General features: G+C 39.2%; 1 protein-coding gene across 4 annotated transcripts in view; it reads left to right on the top strand.

Annotated features, from left to right (window-relative positions):
* ACSBG1 (acyl-CoA synthetase bubblegum family member 1) overlaps positions 1–20,246 on the top strand; it is a 722,575-nt gene that overhangs the window by 190,665 nt on the left and 511,664 nt on the right. For 3 of the 4 annotated variants that reach the window (XM_078685209.1, XM_078685213.1, XM_078685210.1), the window contains exon 4: positions 18,895–18,980. The exons of the other annotated variant lie outside the window; for it this stretch is intronic. In XM_078685209.1, the coding sequence (XP_078541335.1) occupies positions 18,916–18,980 (65 nt within the window). In that variant the 5' untranslated portion in view covers positions 18,895–18,915. The remainder of the gene's footprint in view (positions 1–18,894; positions 18,981–20,246) is intronic. 4 annotated transcript variants of the gene reach the window in all.

Below are 20,246 nucleotides of genomic sequence, written 5' to 3'. Positions count from 1 at the left end.
AACACAGCAGGATCGTCGACAACCTCCTCCCGGGTCTTAGGTGCGCCACCAGGGGATCCTTTAGAAAGTGTATAGCGATCCATGACATTCGTCTGGGTTGAACCTCCACGGATAGTGGTCTTGACCTTCCATTTCTCACCCTCAGGCTTGCCCGTCATGGCGAGTCGGGTGCCCCGGAGGGAGGCTTGGGATCTGGTCCAAATGGCTCCTTAAAATTCACACACGAGAATACAGGAGGCAAAGTTGAGCCAAGTGGAGTCCACAGCCAAACAGTCGCCCGCTTGAAACTCAATGAGCTGGCATCGGGGCGCGTCCGATCAACAGACACACCGCATATATGAGGCAGTGCGCCGGAGAAACGAAACCGAAAGTGAAGTGAGGCTGTGGTCTGATCCTCTCAAGCCGTTGTTGTTAAATTACGACCTGGGCACTGCTACAACTCAAGGTCCAGGCTGTTCCATGGAGAAGGCCGCAAATTTCAAGACGGCAAAACTCGGGGACCCTGCGCCTGATTTCGACCCAAAAACCTGCTAGTACATCAGCCGGGTTGTGTCCTCAATGACCTTCCATCAAATCAGGATATTGTCCAGGATAAATGCGGGAGGCAGCGAGGGTCCTCGGGAGCCCTGTGCTCACGCGGCCATCTCGGATGCGCGCGAAGCTCCTCCTCGAGTAAATAATATTGACTGTAAATAATATCATATATTTGTATGGGTTAACATATCGAAAGTCAAAATATAGAATGTCAGAATATCGACTGTCATAATATCGATTGCAATCATATCGAAATTTTAAATGTAGATTGTTTATAATGGGGGACACTTACCACATCGGAGGGGGGAGGCGAGGAGGCCCCACAGCAGCCGCCACCGCCAGGAGTCAATTTCTGCTGTCCATAGCGCCGGCGCTGCTATCACGAGAGCGCCAGGAGGCGCATTAAAACTGCGCTCCGCTTTGCATCGCGGGACGCCGGGCGAAGCCCGGACAAAGGGCGGGCCCTCTACGGCCCTCAGAGGCCAGAGGAGGACGGGACGGGCCAACCCACTTGACTCTTTCCAAGGAGGAGATATAGAGACGCTTTAACTCATTATTCATCTCCCATTGTACTGCCTATTGTCGATTTTAGACTTCTTTCTTCCATTAACCATGTCCATCTGGGAGGAGCTGAATGCCCTGTGTGGCACTAAGTACGTCCCGGACGTATCAACCCCCCCATAATGGGTAGAGACGTTGACCAACTAAACGGCACTCCACGGGTTGTACCTCTTTCTCCCAATAAAGTCCAATCTCAAGTCAACACACTGTCCCGGGGTTTAAACTGTAAAAGGAAGCATGATGAGGAAAAAGATAATGACAATGAGATTCAATCTAACGCTAAGAAATCGTGCACCAGCCCTTCTTCAACCCCCTCTAACCCAACTACATTTATGTCAGATAAGGCTGTGAATAGAACGTACGACCCTGTATCGCCCCACCTATTGTCCCTACTGGCCCAGTTTGAGCAATTGTTAATATCTGCAATATCACCTCTGGTCACAAAAATTAATGATTTGGGGGTCAGGCTGACCAGCATTGAAAAAACACTTAAAAAGAACTCTCTACCAACTGAAAAAACTGCTATACCTATTTGCCCTAACCCTCCCATCAACCACGAAAAGCCCAAGTCCTCTGCATGCAGAAAAGTTCAAACTCTTGAATCCCCTCTTACCACACCTACTGGCCCTAACATTACTTTTAACCCCGCAGTCGTACCTCATAGAGCTCCCAGGGTCGCTCTAGAAAGAAGGCATCGCATTAACTTACCTCCCGAAGCCGCCCCATACGTGACTGTCCTCTCTGGGGTCCCTGCACTTAGCCGGGGCAAGCTCGAAACACACCAGGACCTGCTAAATAAAGTCATTTTTTGGCTAAAACACAACAGACCGTTGCCACCTGACCTAGATGGCGGAATCCTGAGTGTCAGGAGGGTGGGGTGGCTAGGTACGTTGCCCAAAGACATCTCGGGGGACTTGATTTTAATCAAATTTAAGAATAGGAACATTGTCCCCTACCTACGATTTTGCCAGCCCAAAGAAGGAGATGGCCCCATTTGCATTTGAGACTTGTATGATTTTTATCCCGGCTCCCAACATATTCCAATACCAAGACAAATGACAACGACAATGAATTATAATTCTTGGAGAACGGGATCCCGTGTACCCTGTGCTATTAACCCTCTAGCCTGTAATTAGTCCTGAATATACACGAACATTGATTAGTTGACTCGTTACATTTATTTAATCCTGTTTTAATAGTTGATCTTAAACTTTGTAATGAAATGTTGAGATATCTATGCATGTATGTATTGTTGTTGCTTTTATGGTTTTTAACTAAAAATCGAATGAAGCTAATCTGAATCTAATGTAGTACTAGTAAAAAACTAATTTAATATTTATTAAAAATGTAGTTAATTTATTGTTATTAAATATATAAATAAAAAAAATTTATTTTATAAATATATTTACAAATGTATAATAATGTTTAGGAGCGGGTAGTGGGTTTTTAGGGGAATAGGGTGGGACGTGTTTTAAAATATATTGTAAAAAAAAAATTTTTAAGTTACAAATTTGGTACAATTTACCTAATATTTATAGAAAATGTTATGTAAAAATTTTATGTAGCAAAAAAGGTATAATAATTCTTAGAAGCGGGTTGTGGGTTTTATGGGGAATAGAGTGGGAAGTGTTTTATATTTTGTAAAAATACATTTTGAAAAATAAATTTCAATTGTAAAATTGAAAAAAATTTAAAAAATTTGAAATATACTTTTCTAAATTTATTTCAAATTAGACAATTAAAAAAATGTGGATATTGTAATAAATTTACTAATATAGTTTCAAAATTAATTTCAAATTTCAAATTTAAAAATAAATATATAGTAACTTTTGTCTATTATAATAAAATTGATAAAATACATTTCCAAAATATTAAAATATATATATATATTAAAAAACAATTTTGGTGTATTGTAATAAATTTTGTAAAATAAATTTCTAAATAAAATTCAAATTTCTAATTTAAATAAAAATGTATACACATTTTAGGGTATCATAATACATTTGATTAAAAAACAATTAGCAAATAATTTAAAATTTAAAATTTAATTTTAAAATATACTAACTTTTGTCTATCATAATAAATTTGTAAAAATAAATTTCAAAATTAATTTAATTTTTTTTTAAAAAATTAAGTTTTTTTAGGGTATTCTAATAAATTTGGTTAAATACATTTCAAAATAGATTTCAAATTTAAAAATTTAAAAATATATATATAAATGTTAGGGTTTCATAATAAATGTGCGAAAATAAAGTTCGAAATATATTTAAATTTAAATTTTAAAAAAATGTAAAAGAATTTTTGGGTATTGTACTAAATTTGCTAAAAAATTAAAATTAAAAAAAATATATACAACATTTTGGGTATCATAAATTTGCTACAATAAATGTAATAATTAATTTAAAATGTAAACATTTCAAACAAATATATAAAAAAATGGACATTGAAAAAAATCCTATTATATATTAAAATTAATATTATTTTAAAAATTTGTAAAAAATGTGGGGGTTACAAAAAAATTTCATTTAGTATATAGATATAATAAAAAGATTATTACATTTAAATGTTAAATGTAAACATTTAAAAATTGTAAAAAAAACATTTAAATTTGAAAAAAAAATACATTATTTTAAAAATCAAATTTCACAGATTTGTCTTTAAAGTATTAGGCTGTGGTAAAAAATTTGCTATTGTTAAAGAACAAAAAATAAAAATACTTAATTATATATTTGTTTTTGGGTATGTATTGTTTGTAATAATCTTTTACTTTTATTATATAGAAAAATGTGTAGTATAATGTAATAATTTGTTTAATATTTAAAAATATACATTTAATTTTTTTTGATTCATAGTGGCAAATTTTTAGAAATTCTAACAAGTATATAAATGGTAAAATGTTTTATTAGTTGATACTTGGTGTACTAAGAATATATATATATGGGTTTATTGTCCAGTACTTTCCCTGAGTTTATATTTGGTGGAGTGGGAATAGTAATTTATATGGGTTTAGTGTCCAGTACCTTCCCAGAGTTTTTGCTTGGTGGAGTGGGAATAGTAATTTATATGGGTTTAGTGTCCAGCACCTTCTCAGAGTTTATACTTGGTGGAGTGGAAATAGTAATTTATATTATTCTAGTATCCAGCACCTTGTCTGAGTTAATACTTGGTGGAGTGGGAATAGTAATTTATATGGGTTTAGTGTCCAGCACCTTCTCAGAGTTTATACTTGGTGGAGTGGGAATAGTAATTTATATTGTTATAGTATCCAGCACGTTCTCTGAGTTTATACTTGGTGGTGTGGGAATAGTAATTTATATGGGTTTAGGGTCCAGTGCCTTCCCAGAGTTTATACTTGGTGGAGTTGGAATAGTAATTTATATGGGTTTAGTGTCCAGCACCTTCCCAGAGTTTATACTTGGTGGAGTGCGAATAGTAATTTATATTCATATAGTATCCAGCAACTTCTCTGAGTTTATACTTGGTGGAGTGGGAATAGTAATTTATATGGGTTTAGTGTCCAGCACCTTCCCAGAGTTTATGCTTGGTGGAGTGGGAATAGTAATTTATATTATTATAGTATCCAGCACCTCGTCTGAGTTTATACTTGGTGGAGTGGGAATAGTCATTTATATGGGTTTAGTGTCCAGCACATTCTCAGAGTTTATACTTGATGGAGTGGGAATAGTAATTTATATGGGTTTAGTGTCCAGCACCTTCTCAGAGTTTATACTTGGTGGAGTGGGGATAGTAATTTATAATATTCTAGTATCCTGCACCTTGTCTGAGTTTATACTTGGTGGAGTGGGAATAGTAATTTATATGTGTTTAATGTCCAGCAACTTCTCATAGTTTATACTTGGTGGAGTGGGAATAGTAATTTATGTTGTTAGAGTATCCAGCACCTTCTCTGAGTTTATACTTGGTGGAGTGGGAATAGTAATTTATATGGGTTTAGTGTCCAGCATCTTCTCTGAGTTTATACTTGGTGGAGTGGGAATAGTAATTTATGTTGTTTTAGTATCCAGCACCTTCTCTGAGTTTATACTTGGTGGAGTGGGAATAGTAATTTATATGGGTTTAGTGTCCAGTACCTTCCCGGAGTTTATACTTGGTAGAGTCGGAATAGTAATTTATATGGGTTTAGTATCCAGCACCTTCCCAGAGTTTATACTTGGTGAAGTGGGAATAGTAATTTATATTAATATAGTATCCAGCATCTTCTCTGAGTTTATACTTGGTGGAGTGGGAATAGTAATTTATATGGGTTTAGTGTCCAGCACCTTCTCTGAGTTTATACTTGGTGGAGTGGGAATAGTAATTTATGTTGTTTTAGTATCCAGCACCTTCTCTGAGTTTATACTTGGTGGAGTGGGAATAGTAATTTATATGGGTTTAGTGTTCAGCACCTTCTCAGAGTTTATTCTAGGTGGAGTGGGAATAGTAATTTATATTGTTATAGTATCCAGCATCTACTCTGAGGTTATACTTGGTTGTGTGGTAATAGTAATTTATATGGGTTTAGTGTCCAGTACCTTCCCAGAGTTTATACTTGGTAGAGTCGTAATCGTAATTTATATGGGTTTAGTGTCTAGCACCTTCCCTGGGTTTATACTTGGTGGAGTGGGAATAGTAATTTATGTTGTTTTAGTATCCAGCACCTTCTCTGAGTTTATACTTGGTGGAGTGGGAATAGTAATTTATATGGGTTTAGTGTTCAGCACCTTCTCAGAGTTTATTCTTGGTGAAGTGGGAATAGTAATTTATATTAATATAGTATCCAGCATCTTCTCTGAGTTTATACTTGGTGGAGTGGGAATAGTAATTTATATGGGTTTAGTGTCCAGTACCTTCCCAGAGTTTTTGCTTGGTGGAGTGGGAATAGTAATTTATATGGGTTTAGTGTCCAGCACCTTCTCAGAGTTTATACTTGGTGGAGTGGGAATAGTAATTTATATTATTCTAGTATCCAGCACCTTGTCTGAGTTAATACTTGGTGGAGTGGGAATAGTAATTTATATGGGTTTAGTGTCCAGCACCTTCTCAGAGTTTATACTTGGTGGAGTGGGAATAGTAATTTATATTGTGATAGTATCCAGCACCTTCTCTGAGTTTATACTTGATGGTGTGGGAATAATATTTTATATGGGTTTAGGGTCCAGTGCCTTCCCAGAGTTTATACTTGGTGGAGTTGGAATAGTAATTTATATGGGTTTAGTGTCCAGCACCTTCCCAGAGTTTATACTTGGTGAAGTGCGAATAGTAATTTATATTAATATAGTATCCAACAACATCTCTGAGTTTATACTTGGTGGAGTGGGAATAGTAATGTATATGGGTTTAGTGTCCAGCACCTTCCCAGAGTTTATGCTTGGTAGAGTGGGAATAGTAATTTATATTATTATAGTATCCAGCACCTCGTCTGAGTTTATACTTGGTGGAGTGGGTATAGTAATTTATATGGGTTTAGTGTCCAGCACATTCTCAGAGTTTATACTTGATGGAGTGGGAATAGTAATTTATGTTGTGATAGTATCCAGCACCTTCTCTGAGTTTATACTTGGTGGAGTGGGAATAGTAATTTATATAGGTGTAGTGTCCAGCACCTTCTCAGAGTTTATACTTGGTGGAGTGGGAATAGTAATTTATGTTGTTATAGTATCCAGCACCTTCTCTGAGTTTATACTTGGTGGAGTGGGAATAGTAATTTATATGGGTTTAGTGTCCAGCACCTTTTCATAGTTTATACTTGGTGGATTGGGAATAGTAATGTATGTTGTTATAGTATCCAGCACCTTCTCTGAGTTTATACTTGGTGGAGTGGGAATAGTAATTTATATGGGTTTAGTGTCCAGCACCTTCTCAGAGTTTATACTTGGTGGAGTGGGAATAATAATTTATATTGTTATAGTATCCAGCACCTTCTGTGAGTTTATACCTGGTGGTGTGGGAATTGTAATTTATATGGGTTTAGTGTCCAGTAGCTTCCCAGAGTTTATACTTGGTGGAGTGGGAATAGTAATTTATATGGGTTTAGTGTCCAGCACATTCCCAGAGTTTATACTTGGTGGAGTTGGAATAATAATTTATATTAATATAGTATCCAGCACCTTCTCTGAGTTTATACTTGGTGGAGTGGGAATAGTAATTTATGTTGTTAGAGTATCCAGCACCTTCTCTGAGTTTATACTTGGTGGAGTGGGAATAGTAATTTATATGGGTTTAGTGTCCAGCACCTTCTCTGAGTTTATACTTGGTGGAGTGGGAATAGTAATTTATGTTGTTTTAGTATCCAGCACCTTCTCTGAGTTTATACTTGGTGGAGTGGGAATAGTAATTTATATGGGTTTAGTGTCCAGTACCTTCCCGGAGTTTATACTTGGTAGAGTCGGAATAGTAATTTATATGGGTTTAGTATCCAGCACCTTCCCAGAGTTTATACTTGGTGAAGTGGGAATAGTAATTTATATTAATATAGTATCCAGCATCTTCTCTGAGTTTATACTTGGTGGAGTGGGAATAGTAATTTATATGGGTTTAGTGTCTAGCACCTTCTCTGAGTTTATACTTGGTGGAGTGGGAATAGTAATTTATGTTGTTTTAGTATCCAGCACCTTCTCTGAGTTTATACTTGGTGGAGTGGGAATAGTAATTTATATGGGTTTAGTGTTCAGCACCTTCTCAGAGTTTATTCTTGGTGGAGTGGGAATAGTAATTTATATTGTTATAGTATCCAGCATCTTCTCTGAGTTTATACTTGGTTGTGTGGTAATAGTAATTTATATGGGTTTAGTGTCCAGTACCTTCCCAGAGTTTATACTTGGTAGAGTCGTAATCGTAATTTATATGGGTTTAGTGTCTAGCACCTTCCCAGAGTTTATACTTGGTGAAGTGGGAATAGTAATTTATATTAATATAGTATCCAGCATCTTCTCTGAGTTTATACTTGGTGGAGTGGGAATAGTAATTTATATGGGTTTAGTGTCCAGTACCTTCCCAGAGTTTTTGCTTGGTGGAGTGGGAATAGTAATTTATATGGGTTTAGTGTCCAGCACCTTCTCAGAGTTTATACTTGGTGGAGTGGGAATAGTAATTTATATTATTCTAGTATCCAGCACCTTGTCTGAGTTAATACTTGGTGGAGTGGGAATAGTAATTTATATGGGTTTAGTGTCCAGCACCTTCTCAGAGTTTATACTTGGTGGAGTGGGAATAGTAATTTATATTGTTATAGTATCCAGCACCTTCTCTGAGTTTATACTTGATGGTGTGGGAATAATATTTTATATGGGTTTAGGGTCCAGTGCCTTCCCAGAGTTTATACTTGGTGGAGTTGGAATAGTAATTTATATGGGTTTAGTGTCCAGCACCTTCCCAGAGTTTATACTTGGTGAAGTGCGAATAGTAATTTATATTAATATAGTATCCAGCAACTTCTCTGAGTTTATACTTGGTGGAGTGGGAATAGTAATGTATATGGGTTTAGTGTCCAGCACCTTCCCAGAGTTTATGCTTGGTAGAGTGGGAATAGTAATTTATATTATTATAGTATCCAGCACCTCGTCTGAGTTTATACTTGGTGGAGTAGGAATAGTAATTTATATGGGTTTAGTGTCCAGCACATTCTCAGAGTTTATACTTGATGGAGTGGGAATAGTAATTTATGTTGTGATAGTATCCAGCACCTTCTCTGAGTTTATACTTGGTGGAGTGGGAATAGTAATTTATATAGGTGTAGTGTCCAGCACCTTCTCAGAGTTTATACTTGGTGGAGTGGGAATAGTAATTTATGTTGTTATAGTATCCAGCACCTTCTCTGAGTTTATACTTGGTGGAGTGGGAATAGTAATTTATATGGGTTTAGTGTCCAGCACCTTTTCATAGTTTATACTTGGTGGAGTGGGAATAGTAATGTATGTTGTTATAGTATCCAGCACCTTCTCTGAGTTTATACTTTTTGGAGTGGGAATAGTAATTTATATGGGTTTAGTGTCCAGCACCTTCTCAGAGTTTATACTTGGTGGAGTGGGAATAATAATTTATATTGTTATAGTATCCAGCACCTTCTGTGAGTTTATACCTGGTGGTGTGGGAATTGTAATTTATATGGGTTTAGTGTCCAGTAGCTTCCCAGAGTTTATACTTGGTGGAGTGGGAATAGTAATTTATATGGGTTTAGTGTCCAGCACATTCCCAGAGTTTATACTTAGTGGAGTTGGAATAATAATTTATATTAATATAGTATCCAGCACCTTCTCTGAGTTTATACTTGGTGGAGTGGGAATAGTAATTTATATGGGTTTAGTGTCCAGCACCTTCTCAGAGTTTATACTTGGTGGAGTGGGAATAGTAATTTATAATATTCTAGTATCCAGCACCTTGTCTGAGTTTATACTTGGTGGAGTGGGAATAGTAATTTATATGTGTTTAGTGTCCAGCAACTTCTCAGAGTTTATACTTGATGGAGTGGGAATAGTAATTTATGTTGTTAGAGTATCCAGCACCTTCTCTGAGTTTATACTTGGTGGAGTGGGAATAGTAATTTATATGGGTTTAGTGTCCAGCACCTTCTCTGAGTTTATACTTGGTGGAGTGGGAATAGTAATTTATGTTGTTATAGTATCCAGCACCTTCTCTGAGTTTATACTTGGTGGAGTGGGAATAGTAATTTATATGGGTTTAGTGTCCAGTACCTTCCCAGAGTTTATACTTGGTAGAGTCGAAATAGTAATTTATATGGGTTTAGTGTCCAGTACCTTCCCAGAGTTTATACTTGGTGGAGTGGAAATAGTAATTTATATGGGTTTAGTGTCCAGCACATTCCCAGAGTTTATACTTGGTGGAGTTGGAATAATAATTTATATTAATATAGTATCCAGCACCTTCTCTGAGTTTATACTTGGTGGAGTGGGAATAGTAATTTATATGGGTTTAGTGTCCAGTACCTTCCCAGAGTTTATACTTGGTAGAGTCAGAATAGTAATTTATATGGGTTTAGTATCCAGCACCTTCCCAGAGTTTATACTTGGTGAAGTGGGAATAGTAATTTATATTAATATAGTATCCAGCATCTTCTCTGAGTTTATACTTGGTGGAGTGGGAATAGTAATTTATATGGGTTTAGTGTCCAGCACCTTCCCTGAGTTTATACTTGGTGGAGTGGGAATAGTAATTTATGTTGTTTTAGTATCCAGCACCTTCTCTGAGGTTATACTTGGTGGAGTGGGAATAGTAATTTATATGGGTTTAGTGTTCAGCACCGTCTCAGAGTTTATTCTTGGTGGAGTGGGAATAGTAATTTATATTGTTATAGTATCCAGCATCTTCTCTGAGTTTATACTTGGTTGTGTGGTAATAGTAATTTATATGGGTTTAGTGTCCAGTACCTTCCCAGAGTATATACTTGGTAGAGTCGTAATCGTAATTTATATGGGTTTAGTGTCTAGCACCTTCCCAGAGTTTATACATGGTGAAGTGGGAATAGTAATTTATATTAATATAGTATCCAGCATCTTCTCTGAGTTTATACTTGGTGGAGTGGGAATAGTAATTTATATGGGTTTAGTGTCCAGTACCTTCCCAGAGTTTTTGCTTGGTGGAGTGGGAATAGTAATTTATATGGGTTTAGTGTCCAGCACCTTCTCAGAGTTTATACTTGGTGGAGTGGGAATAGTAATTTATATTGTTATAGTATCCAGCACCTTCTCTGAGTTTATACTTGATGGTGTGGGAATAATATTGTATATGGGTTTAGGGTCCAGTGCCTTCCCAGAGTTTATACTTGGTGGAGTTGGAATAGTAATTTATATGGGTTTAGTGTCCAGCACCTTCCCAGAGTTTATACTTGGTGAAGTGCGAATAGTAATTTATATTAATATAGTATCCAGCAACTTCTCTGAGTTTATACTTGGTGGAGTGGGAATAGTAATTTATATGGGTTTAGTGTCCAGCACCTTCCCAGAGTTTATGCTTGGTGGAGTGGGAATAGTAATTTATATTATTATAGTATCCAGCACCTCGTCTGAGTTTATACTTGGTGGAGTGAGAATAGTAATTTATATGGGTTTAGTGTCCAGCACATTCTCAGAGTTTATACTTGATGGAGTGGGAATAGTAAGTTATGTTGTTATAGTATCCAGCACCTTCTCTGAGTCTATACTTGGTGGAGTGGGAATAGTAATTTATATAGGTGTAGTGTCCAGCACCTTCTCAGAGTTTATACTTGGTGGAGTGGGAATAGTAATTTATGTTGTTATAGTATCCAGCACCTTCTCTGAGTTTATACTTGGTGGAGTGGGAATAGTAATTTATATGGGTTTAGTGTCCAGCACCTTGTCATAGTTTATACTTGGTGGAGTGGGAATAGTAATGTATGTTGTTATAGTTTCCAGCACCTTCTCTGAGTTTATACTTGGGGGAGTGGGAATAGTAATTTATATGGGTTTAGTGTCCAGCACCTTCTCAGAGTTTATACTTGGTGGAGTGGGAATAATAATTTATATTGTTATAGTATCCAGCACCTTCTGTGAGTTTATACCTGGTGGTGTGGGAATAGTAATTTATATGGGTTTAGTGTCCAGTAGCTTCCCAGAGTTTATACTTGGTGGAGTGGGAATAGTAATTTATATGGGTTTAGTGTCCAGCACATTCCCAGAGTTTATACTTGGTGGAGTTGGAATAGTAATTTATATGGGTTTAGTGTCCAGTACCTTCCCAGAGTTTATGCTTGGTGGAGTGGGAATAGTAATTTATATGGGTTTAGTGTCCAGCACCTTCTCAGAGTTTATACTTGGTGGAGTGGGAATAGTAATTTATAATATTCTAGTATCCAGCACCTTGTCTGAGTTTATACTTGGTGGAGTGGGAATAGTAATTTATATGTGTTTAGTGTCCAGCAACTTCTCAGAGTTTATACTTGGTGGAGTGGGAATAGTAATTTATGTTGTTAGAGTATCCAGCACCTTCTCTGAGTTTATACTTGGTGGAGTGGGAATAGTAATTTATATGGGTTTAGTGTCCAGCACCTTCTCTGAGTTTATACTTGGTGGAGTGGGAATAGTAATTTATGTTGTTATAGTATCCAGCACCTTCTCTGAGTTTATACTTGGTGGAGTGGGAATAGTAATTTATATGGGTTTAGTGTCCAGTACCTTCCCAGAGTTTATACTTGGTAGAGTCGGAATAGTAATTTATATGGGTTTAGTGTCCAGCACCTTCCCAGAGTTTATACTTGGTGAAGTGGGAATAGTAATTTATATTAATATAGTATCCAGCATCTTTTCTGAGTTTATACTTGGTGGAGTGGGAATAGTAATTTATATTATTATAGTATCCAGCACCTCGTCTGAGTTTATACTTGGTGGAGTGGGAATAGTAATGTATATGGGTTTAGTGTCCAGCACATTCTCAGAGTTTATACTTGATGGAGTGGGAATAGTAATTTATGTTGTTATAGTATCCAGCACCTTCTCTGAGTTTATACTTGGTGGAGTGGGAATAGTAATTTATATGGGTTTAGTGTCCAGCACCTTCTCAGAGTTTATACTTGGTGGAGTGGGAATAGTAATTTATATTGTTATAGTATCCAGCACCTTCTCTGAGTTTATACTTGGTGGAGTGGGAATAGTAATTTATATGGGTTTAGTGTCCAGTACCTTCCCAGAGTTTATACTTGGTGGAGTGGGAATAGTCATTTAAATGGGTTTAGTGTCCAGCACCTTCCCTGAGTTTATACTTGGTGGTGTGGGAATAGTAATTTATATGGGTTTAGTGTCCAGCACCTTCCCAGAGTTTATACTTGGGGGAGTGGAAATAGTAGTTTATGTTGTTATAATATCCAGCACCTTCTCTGAGTTTATACTTGGTGGAGTGGGAATAGTAATTTATATGGGTTTAGTGTCCAGTACCTTCCCAGAGTTTATTCTTGGTGGAGTGGGAATAGTAATTTATATGGGTTTAGTGTCCAGCACATTCCCAGAGTTTATACTTGGTGGAGTTGGAATAGTAATTTATATGGGTTTAGTGTCCAGTACCTTCCCAGAGTTTATGCTTGGTGGAGTGGGAATAGTAATTTATATGGGTTTAGTGTCCAGCACCTTCTCAGAGTTTATACTTGGTGGAGTGGGAATAGTAATTTATAATATTCTAGTATCCAGCACCTTGTCTGAGTTTATACTTGGTGGAGTGGGAATAGTAATTTATATGTGTTTAGTGTCCAGCAACTTCTCAGAGTTTATACTTGGTGGAGTGGGAATAGTAATTTATGTTGTTAGAGTATCCAGCACCTTCTCTGAGTTTATACTTGGTGGAGTGGGAATAGTAATTTATATGGGTTTAGTGTCCAGCACCTTCTCTGAGTTTATACTTGGTGGAGTGGGAATAGTAATTTATGTTGTTATTGTATCCAGCACCTTCTCTGAGTTTATACTTGGTGGAGTGGGAATAGTAATTTATATGGGTTTAGTGTCCAGTACCTTCCCAGAGTTTATACTTGGTAGAGTCGGAATAGTAATTTATATGGGTTTAGTGTCCAGCACCTTCCCAGAGTTTATACTTGGTGAAGTGGGAATAGTAATTTATATTAATATAGTATCCAGCATCTTCTCTGAGTTTATACTTGGTGGAGTGGGAATAGCAATTTATATGGGTTTAGTGTTCAGCACCTTCTCAGAGTTTATTCTTGGTGGAGTGGGAATAGTAATTCATATTGTTATAGTATCCAGCATCTTCTCTGAGTTTATACATGGTTGTGTGGGAATAGTAATTTATATGGGTTTAGTGTCCAGTGCCTTCCCAGAGTTTATACTTGGTGGAGTTGGAATAGTAATTTATATGGGTTTAGTGTCCAGCACCTTCCCAGAGTTTATACGTGTGAAGTGGGAATAGTAATTTATATTAATATAGTATCCAGCAACTTCTCTGAGTTTATGCTTGGTGGAGTGGGAATAGTAATTTATATGGGTTTAGTGTCCAGCACCTTCCCAGAGTTTATGCTTGGTGGAGTGGGAATAGTAATTTATAATATTATAGTATCCAGCACCTCGTCTGAGTTTATACTTGGTGGAGTGGGAATAGTAATTTATATGGGTTTAGTGTCCAGCACATTCTCAGAGTTTATACTTGATGGAGTGGGAATAGTAATTTATGTTGTTATAGTATCCAGCACCTTCTCTGAGTTTATACTTGGTGGAGTGGGAATAGTAATTTATATGGGTTTAGTGTCCAGCACCTTCTCAGAGTTTATACTTGGTGGAGTGGGAATAGTAATTTATATTGTTATAGTATCCAGCACCTTCTCTGAGTTTATACTTGGTGGAGTGGGAATAGTAATTTATATGGGTTTAGTGTCCAGTACCTTCCCAGAGTTTATACTTGGTGGAGTGGGAATAGTCATTTAAATGGGTTTAGTGTCCAGCACCTTCCCTGAGTTTATACTTGGTGGTGTGGGAATAGTAATTTATATGGATTTAGTGTCCAGCACCTTCCCAGAGTTTATACTTGGGGGAGTGGAAATAGTAGTTTATGTTGTTATAATATCCAGCACCTTCTCTGAGTGTATACTTGGTGGAGTGGGAATAGTAATTTATATGGGTTTAGTGTCAAGCACCTTCCCACTATTTATACTTGGTGGAGTGGGAATAGCAAAATATTTGTAGAAAAATATTTTTTGGTTGCTAGAATACTACAATCTTTATTTGTTTAACATATAAAAATTATAGTAGAAATTGTAATTAATGTTACTTTATTGATAAATTGATACATAAATAATAATAAATATGAAATTAAAAACATATCTAAAAATATAACCTATCATATTTATTTAATCATTTTTTAATAACAAAACATTATACACACAGAGGGTTAAATGGAACTATTGAAATATAGTTTATTGAAATTGAAAAAGAAATGGTAAGTAGAGTAAATAATTTTATTAGCAGTATAAATTAATAAGTAGATAGTGTTTATTATCACCAAAAATATAGAAAGTCAAAATATACATTTAACAATATATATACAAATTATATTTAAATAATGTTTAAGTTTATTCACATTTATTTTAAAAGCAAATTTTACAAATAAACATAATAACAGAGGGATCCATTAGGATGGCGGGCGGACCTTGTCCGCCTGCCACCCTAACGGAGATCGGGACCGCCCGCCTAAAGGTCGGGGGTACCGACATTGGCATTAGGATGCGCCCGCCACAGTGGCGGGCACATTCCTCAAGTTAACATTGTGGCGGGCGGTGCTCACTGCACGGCCCGCCACAATGTCAAAAACAAATGCACGCATTTGCATAATCGAAGCGGCAGGCACCGCGCGGTGCCTGCCGCTGCGATTATGCAAATGCAGGGGGGTACCTCCCCCCGTGTGCCACCCCCCTTTGGCCGTCACTCTGGGGGCCCACAGGGGGCCCCCGCATCAATCACCGCCTGCCTTTCCGTGGCGGCATTGCCGCCGCGGAAAGGCCCCTGATTTCCGCCATTGTAATATGGCTGGCGGTGTCCATTGGACACCGCCACCATATTAGTCCATCACCGCCGCGGTCGCCTTGCGACCGCGGCGGTAAAGCGGCGGACGGTCTTTCCGTCCGCCGCTGTCCCCTCCGCCATCCTAATATGGCGGGGGGGGATCCAGGCATTGGTGTCGGGCGGATTGCCTCCGCCAGCTTGGCGGAGGCAATCCGCCCGACATCATAATTGGCCCCATAGTGTACAATTTATTTAATAACAATTATTTAAATCACATACAAAATACAAATATTTTAATAATAAACATGTTGCAAATAATTGTTATATTTGTTGTACATACATTTTTTAAAATTTTAATGTACAGAATATTGATAGATACATTTTTATAAAGATTTTACAAGAATAAGATTTTTTTTGTTTCAAAAATTGCAATAGGTTAATTTAGAAATTAATAAAATGTATATTGAAAATATTAATAATATTAATTTTTACATAGGTAAATAATACAAAAGATAATAAAATACATAGTTAATTGTGAAAATAACATATTTATAAACATTATATTAACAGTAAGTTACATATAGAAGAAATGTTTACATTTAAATTAATTACTAGGGGGCGATTCCGATTCGGGAAAAAGCGCTCCGAATTCCGGTTCGGAGCGTTTTTCCCCGTACGAGTCGTACCCGTAGGCGTCCCCGTACGATTCAGCAAGTACGATCACAATCTAAAGGGTCACTCCGTACGGCTCGTAAAAAACGCTGTACGAATCGAAAGTCCATACGAATTGCAATCGGCTGACGCTCGACGCAACGTCCGAACGTAAAAAGAGCGCGTCTCCCGAACCAGGAAGTACGATCCGTGTAGAACACACTTCGCACGGCTCTTTTTGTACGAGAGCTCAAAACTACCGTAAAACCACACTCCGGCACGAACCGCACCCCGGTATGCGACAAGCAGGACATGAACGCCATCGTCCGTCTAATCCCTATCCTGTACGGCCACCACCTCATACTTAGAAACCGACAACCGCGCAGAAGGTCAGTACAACGAAGTCCAACATACCTGTACGTGTTGCCACACGTGCACATCTCCATTGTACGACTGTATTCTCTGGGTACGTTGGTCCACACACTCCCACACTTCACCAGTGTAATACGGAGACGTGCCGCACCTACGTCATCAAAGTACGTCACCGCACTTCACCAGTGTAATACGTGCAGCATGTACGCCATCCAGCTGGGGTACGGTACGTCAACAACCTCGGGGTACGGTACGTCACCGCACAATACCAGTGCAATACGGAGACGTGCCGCACCTACGTCACCGAAGTATGTCACCGCACTTCACCAGTTTAATATGTGCAGCATGTACGCCATCCAGCTGGGGTACGGTACGTCAACGACCTCGGGGTACGGTACGGCACCGCACAACACCAGTGCAATAGACGTGTGGGACATACCTCTGCTATGTCATTGTAAGTGTAAGTATCAGAGTGTGTGTGTGGACAACACCCCACCAGTGCCCACCAGTGCCCAGCATCAGAGCGTGCGATTGACTGGTACGAGCCATTGGCGGGTGGGGGTGTTCTCGTGGGCTTGTTGGGGGGGTGTGCGTGTCGTACTTGTGCGTGCGATTGACTGGTACGAGCCGTTGGCGGGTGGGGGTGTTCGCGTAGGCTTGTTGGGGGGGTGTGCGTGTCGTACTTGGGCGTGCGATTGACTGGTACGGGCCGGTGGCGGGTGGGGGTGTTCGCGTAGGCTTGTTGGGGGTGTGCGTGTCGTACTTGTGCATGCGATTGACTGGTACGGGCCGTTGGCGGGTGGGGGAGTTCGCGTAGGCTTGTTGGGGGGGTGTGCGTGTCGTACTTGGGTGTGCTATTGACTGGTACGGGCCGTTGGCGGGTGGGGGTGTTCGCGTAGGGGGGTGTGCGTGTCGTACTTGTGCGTGCGATTGACTGGTACGAGCCGTTGGCGGGTGGGGGTGTTCGCGTAGGCTTGTTGGGGGGTGTGCGTGTCGTACTTGGGCGTGCGATTGACTGGTACGGGCCGTTGGCGGGTGGGGGTGTTCGCGTAGGGGGGTGTGCGTGTCGTACTTGTGTGTGCGATTGACTGGTACGAGCCGTTGGCGGGTGGGGGTGTTCGCGTAGGCTTGTTGGGGGGGTGTGCGTGTCGTACTTGGGCGTGCGATTGACTGGTACGGGCCGTTGGCGGGTGGGGGTGTTCACGTAGGGGGGTGTGAGTGTTGTACTTGTGCGTGCGATTGACTGGTACGGGCCGTTGGTGGGTGGGGGTGTTCGCGTAGGGTGGTGTGCGTGGCGTACTTGTGCGTGCGATTGACTGGTACGGGCCGTTGGCGGGTGGGGGTGTTCGCGTAGGGGGGTGTGCGTGTCGTACTTGGGCGTGCGATTGACTGGTACGGGCCGTTGACGGGTGGGGGTGTTCGCGTAGGGGGGTGTGCGTGTCATACTTGGGCGTGCGATTGACTGGTACGGGCCGTTGGCGGGTGGGGGTGTTCGCGTAGGCTTGTTGGGGGGGTGTGTGTGTCGTACTTGTGCGTGCGATTGACTGGTACGGGCCGTTGGTGGGTGGGGGTGTTCGCGTAGGCTTGTTGGGGGGTGTGCGTGTCGTACTTGGGCGTGCGATTGACTGGTACGGGCCGTTGGCGGGTGGGGGTGTTCGCGTAGGGGTGTGTGCGTGTCGTACTTGGGCGTGCGATTGACTGGTACGGGCCGTTGGGGGGTGGGGGTGTTTGCGTAGGGGGGTGTGCGTGTCGTACTTGTGCGTGAGCGAGGGGTACGCGTGTGGTATGTGTTGACGCTGCTAGATGCGAGCCGCATATTGCCATACGAATCATTGTTCAAGTGCGATAACTTTGTTCCGTACGATTCGCTGTCAGGCTTCTCGTACAGGATTCTACTTGTGTGTTTGTACGGGCTGGTTACGATTCGTACGGTAGGATTCCCGATGCATGTTCGTACGGATCATCGACTGTGATTCGGACGGTTCGGTGATATTCGTACGGAAATCGACGGGAACGGATCGGAATTCGCAGGTCGGACGTAAAGTTCCCATTCGTACGGATTCGGATACGGATGCGAGTCGTACGGCGGAATATTTTACCGGATCGGAATCGAGGCCTTAGTGTACATCTAAATACTAGTTTCTATTTAACAGTTAGTTAAATAATAGTGGAAATAATTTTTAAAAATAAAGCCCATTTTATAAATAATAACAAAAATATTCATCAGTAATAATATATAATAGAAGGCTGTGTTTTTAAATTTAAAGTGTTGAAAAATAGAAATTAAATAGCCTTTTCATATTTACAGGGACTATTTTTTAACCGCGTAATGTTACTTTGGCTCATTTGGTGCTTCAACAGCTCGCGGTTGGATGCTGCTTCGCGTTGGAGAGGGTAAGTTTGTTAAATTATATTTTATTACTTAATGAAGTTATTTCAAGTGTATGTGTGGTGTGTTTAGGCTAGTTAGATGGTATTATCGATCATAGATTGTGTTATAGGTGTTAGCTAGAGTGTACGATGTTTGGTTTTTACCGCGTTTCAGGTCTAGGTGTGTGAGGTATGCTAATATGTTTAAATGTTTTTAAATTGATATGTTTAGAGTATAAATATGTGTTTTTATATCTGTATGGGTGTATTTGTGTGGGTGGGTATGTTGTTTTCTATTTTTCAGGTTTTCTTCGCGGTTTGAGGTTAAGGAGGAGGTGTTTTTTTTAAAAGTTGTGTGACGAGTATTATATACTCTTATTTTTACACACATACTTTTATTTTCGGGTTTTTCAGGAGCGTTTATTTTTTTAAAGTACTATTTTCGGGTTTTGAAGGGTACATCCTGTGGATTACATTGGAGAGAAGTCGCCATGGAGTTGCTTGTATTTTTTCATTTTTTTTTGGGCTTACTTGGATTATATGGACATTTTGAACTCTTTCTTATGGATTGTTTGCCATTGAATTTCTTCAGAACCGTTATCATAATACATTTAATATATGTTTTTACAATGTATTTGATAATTTAATTACTATTTGTTACATATAAGAAAGGTAGTAATTTTTATATTTCAAAGTGGCTAATGTTGGATGTATATTTATGTTATATTTTATAGAAGAGTTTTAGCGATCATTGAGAGATATTCCAGTCCTTTGCTAGTTGGATAGAGGGTAACTTGGCTTTGAAGTGTGTTATACATTTTTTTGGTTTCTTTGCTTATTTTCGGTTCTATCAGGGTTACTGATTGTTCCATTCTGAGCTCTTGGTAACTCTGCTCTTTTTGTAAGGATTGTAGTTATTTGTGAACGGTAGGTCTCCCTCTGTCTGTAGTTGATTGGAAGGCATTATGCCATCCTTCAACTGCGTTGTTTGTTTTTGCTTCTTTGTTTAATGTGCTAAGGTAGACATTCCACCAGGCTATTTGATATTTTGGCAGTCTTCTATGGCCAGATCGGTGTAGTCTGCCTACCCATGTATCTTCGAAGTAGTCAAGCATAGGGCTTAGTCTTTCTTTCGTTTCTTTTATAGTAGGGGCTGTCTATTAATAAGTTATAGTGTTCAGCAACATCTGTGATGGGTACATAGGCTAGGGAAATTAGTTTTTTTATTTGATAAGCAAAAGTGCTGTCTGTGGCGTATTGGACACTTAGGGGGTCATTAGGATGACGGGC

Source organism: Lissotriton helveticus, chromosome 3_2 (assembly GCF_964261635.1).
Source record: "Lissotriton helveticus chromosome 3_2, aLisHel1.1, whole genome shotgun sequence".
NCBI lineage: Eukaryota > Metazoa > Chordata > Amphibia > Caudata > Salamandridae > Lissotriton > Lissotriton helveticus.
This window is presented reverse-complemented; position numbering and strand designations above follow the sequence as displayed.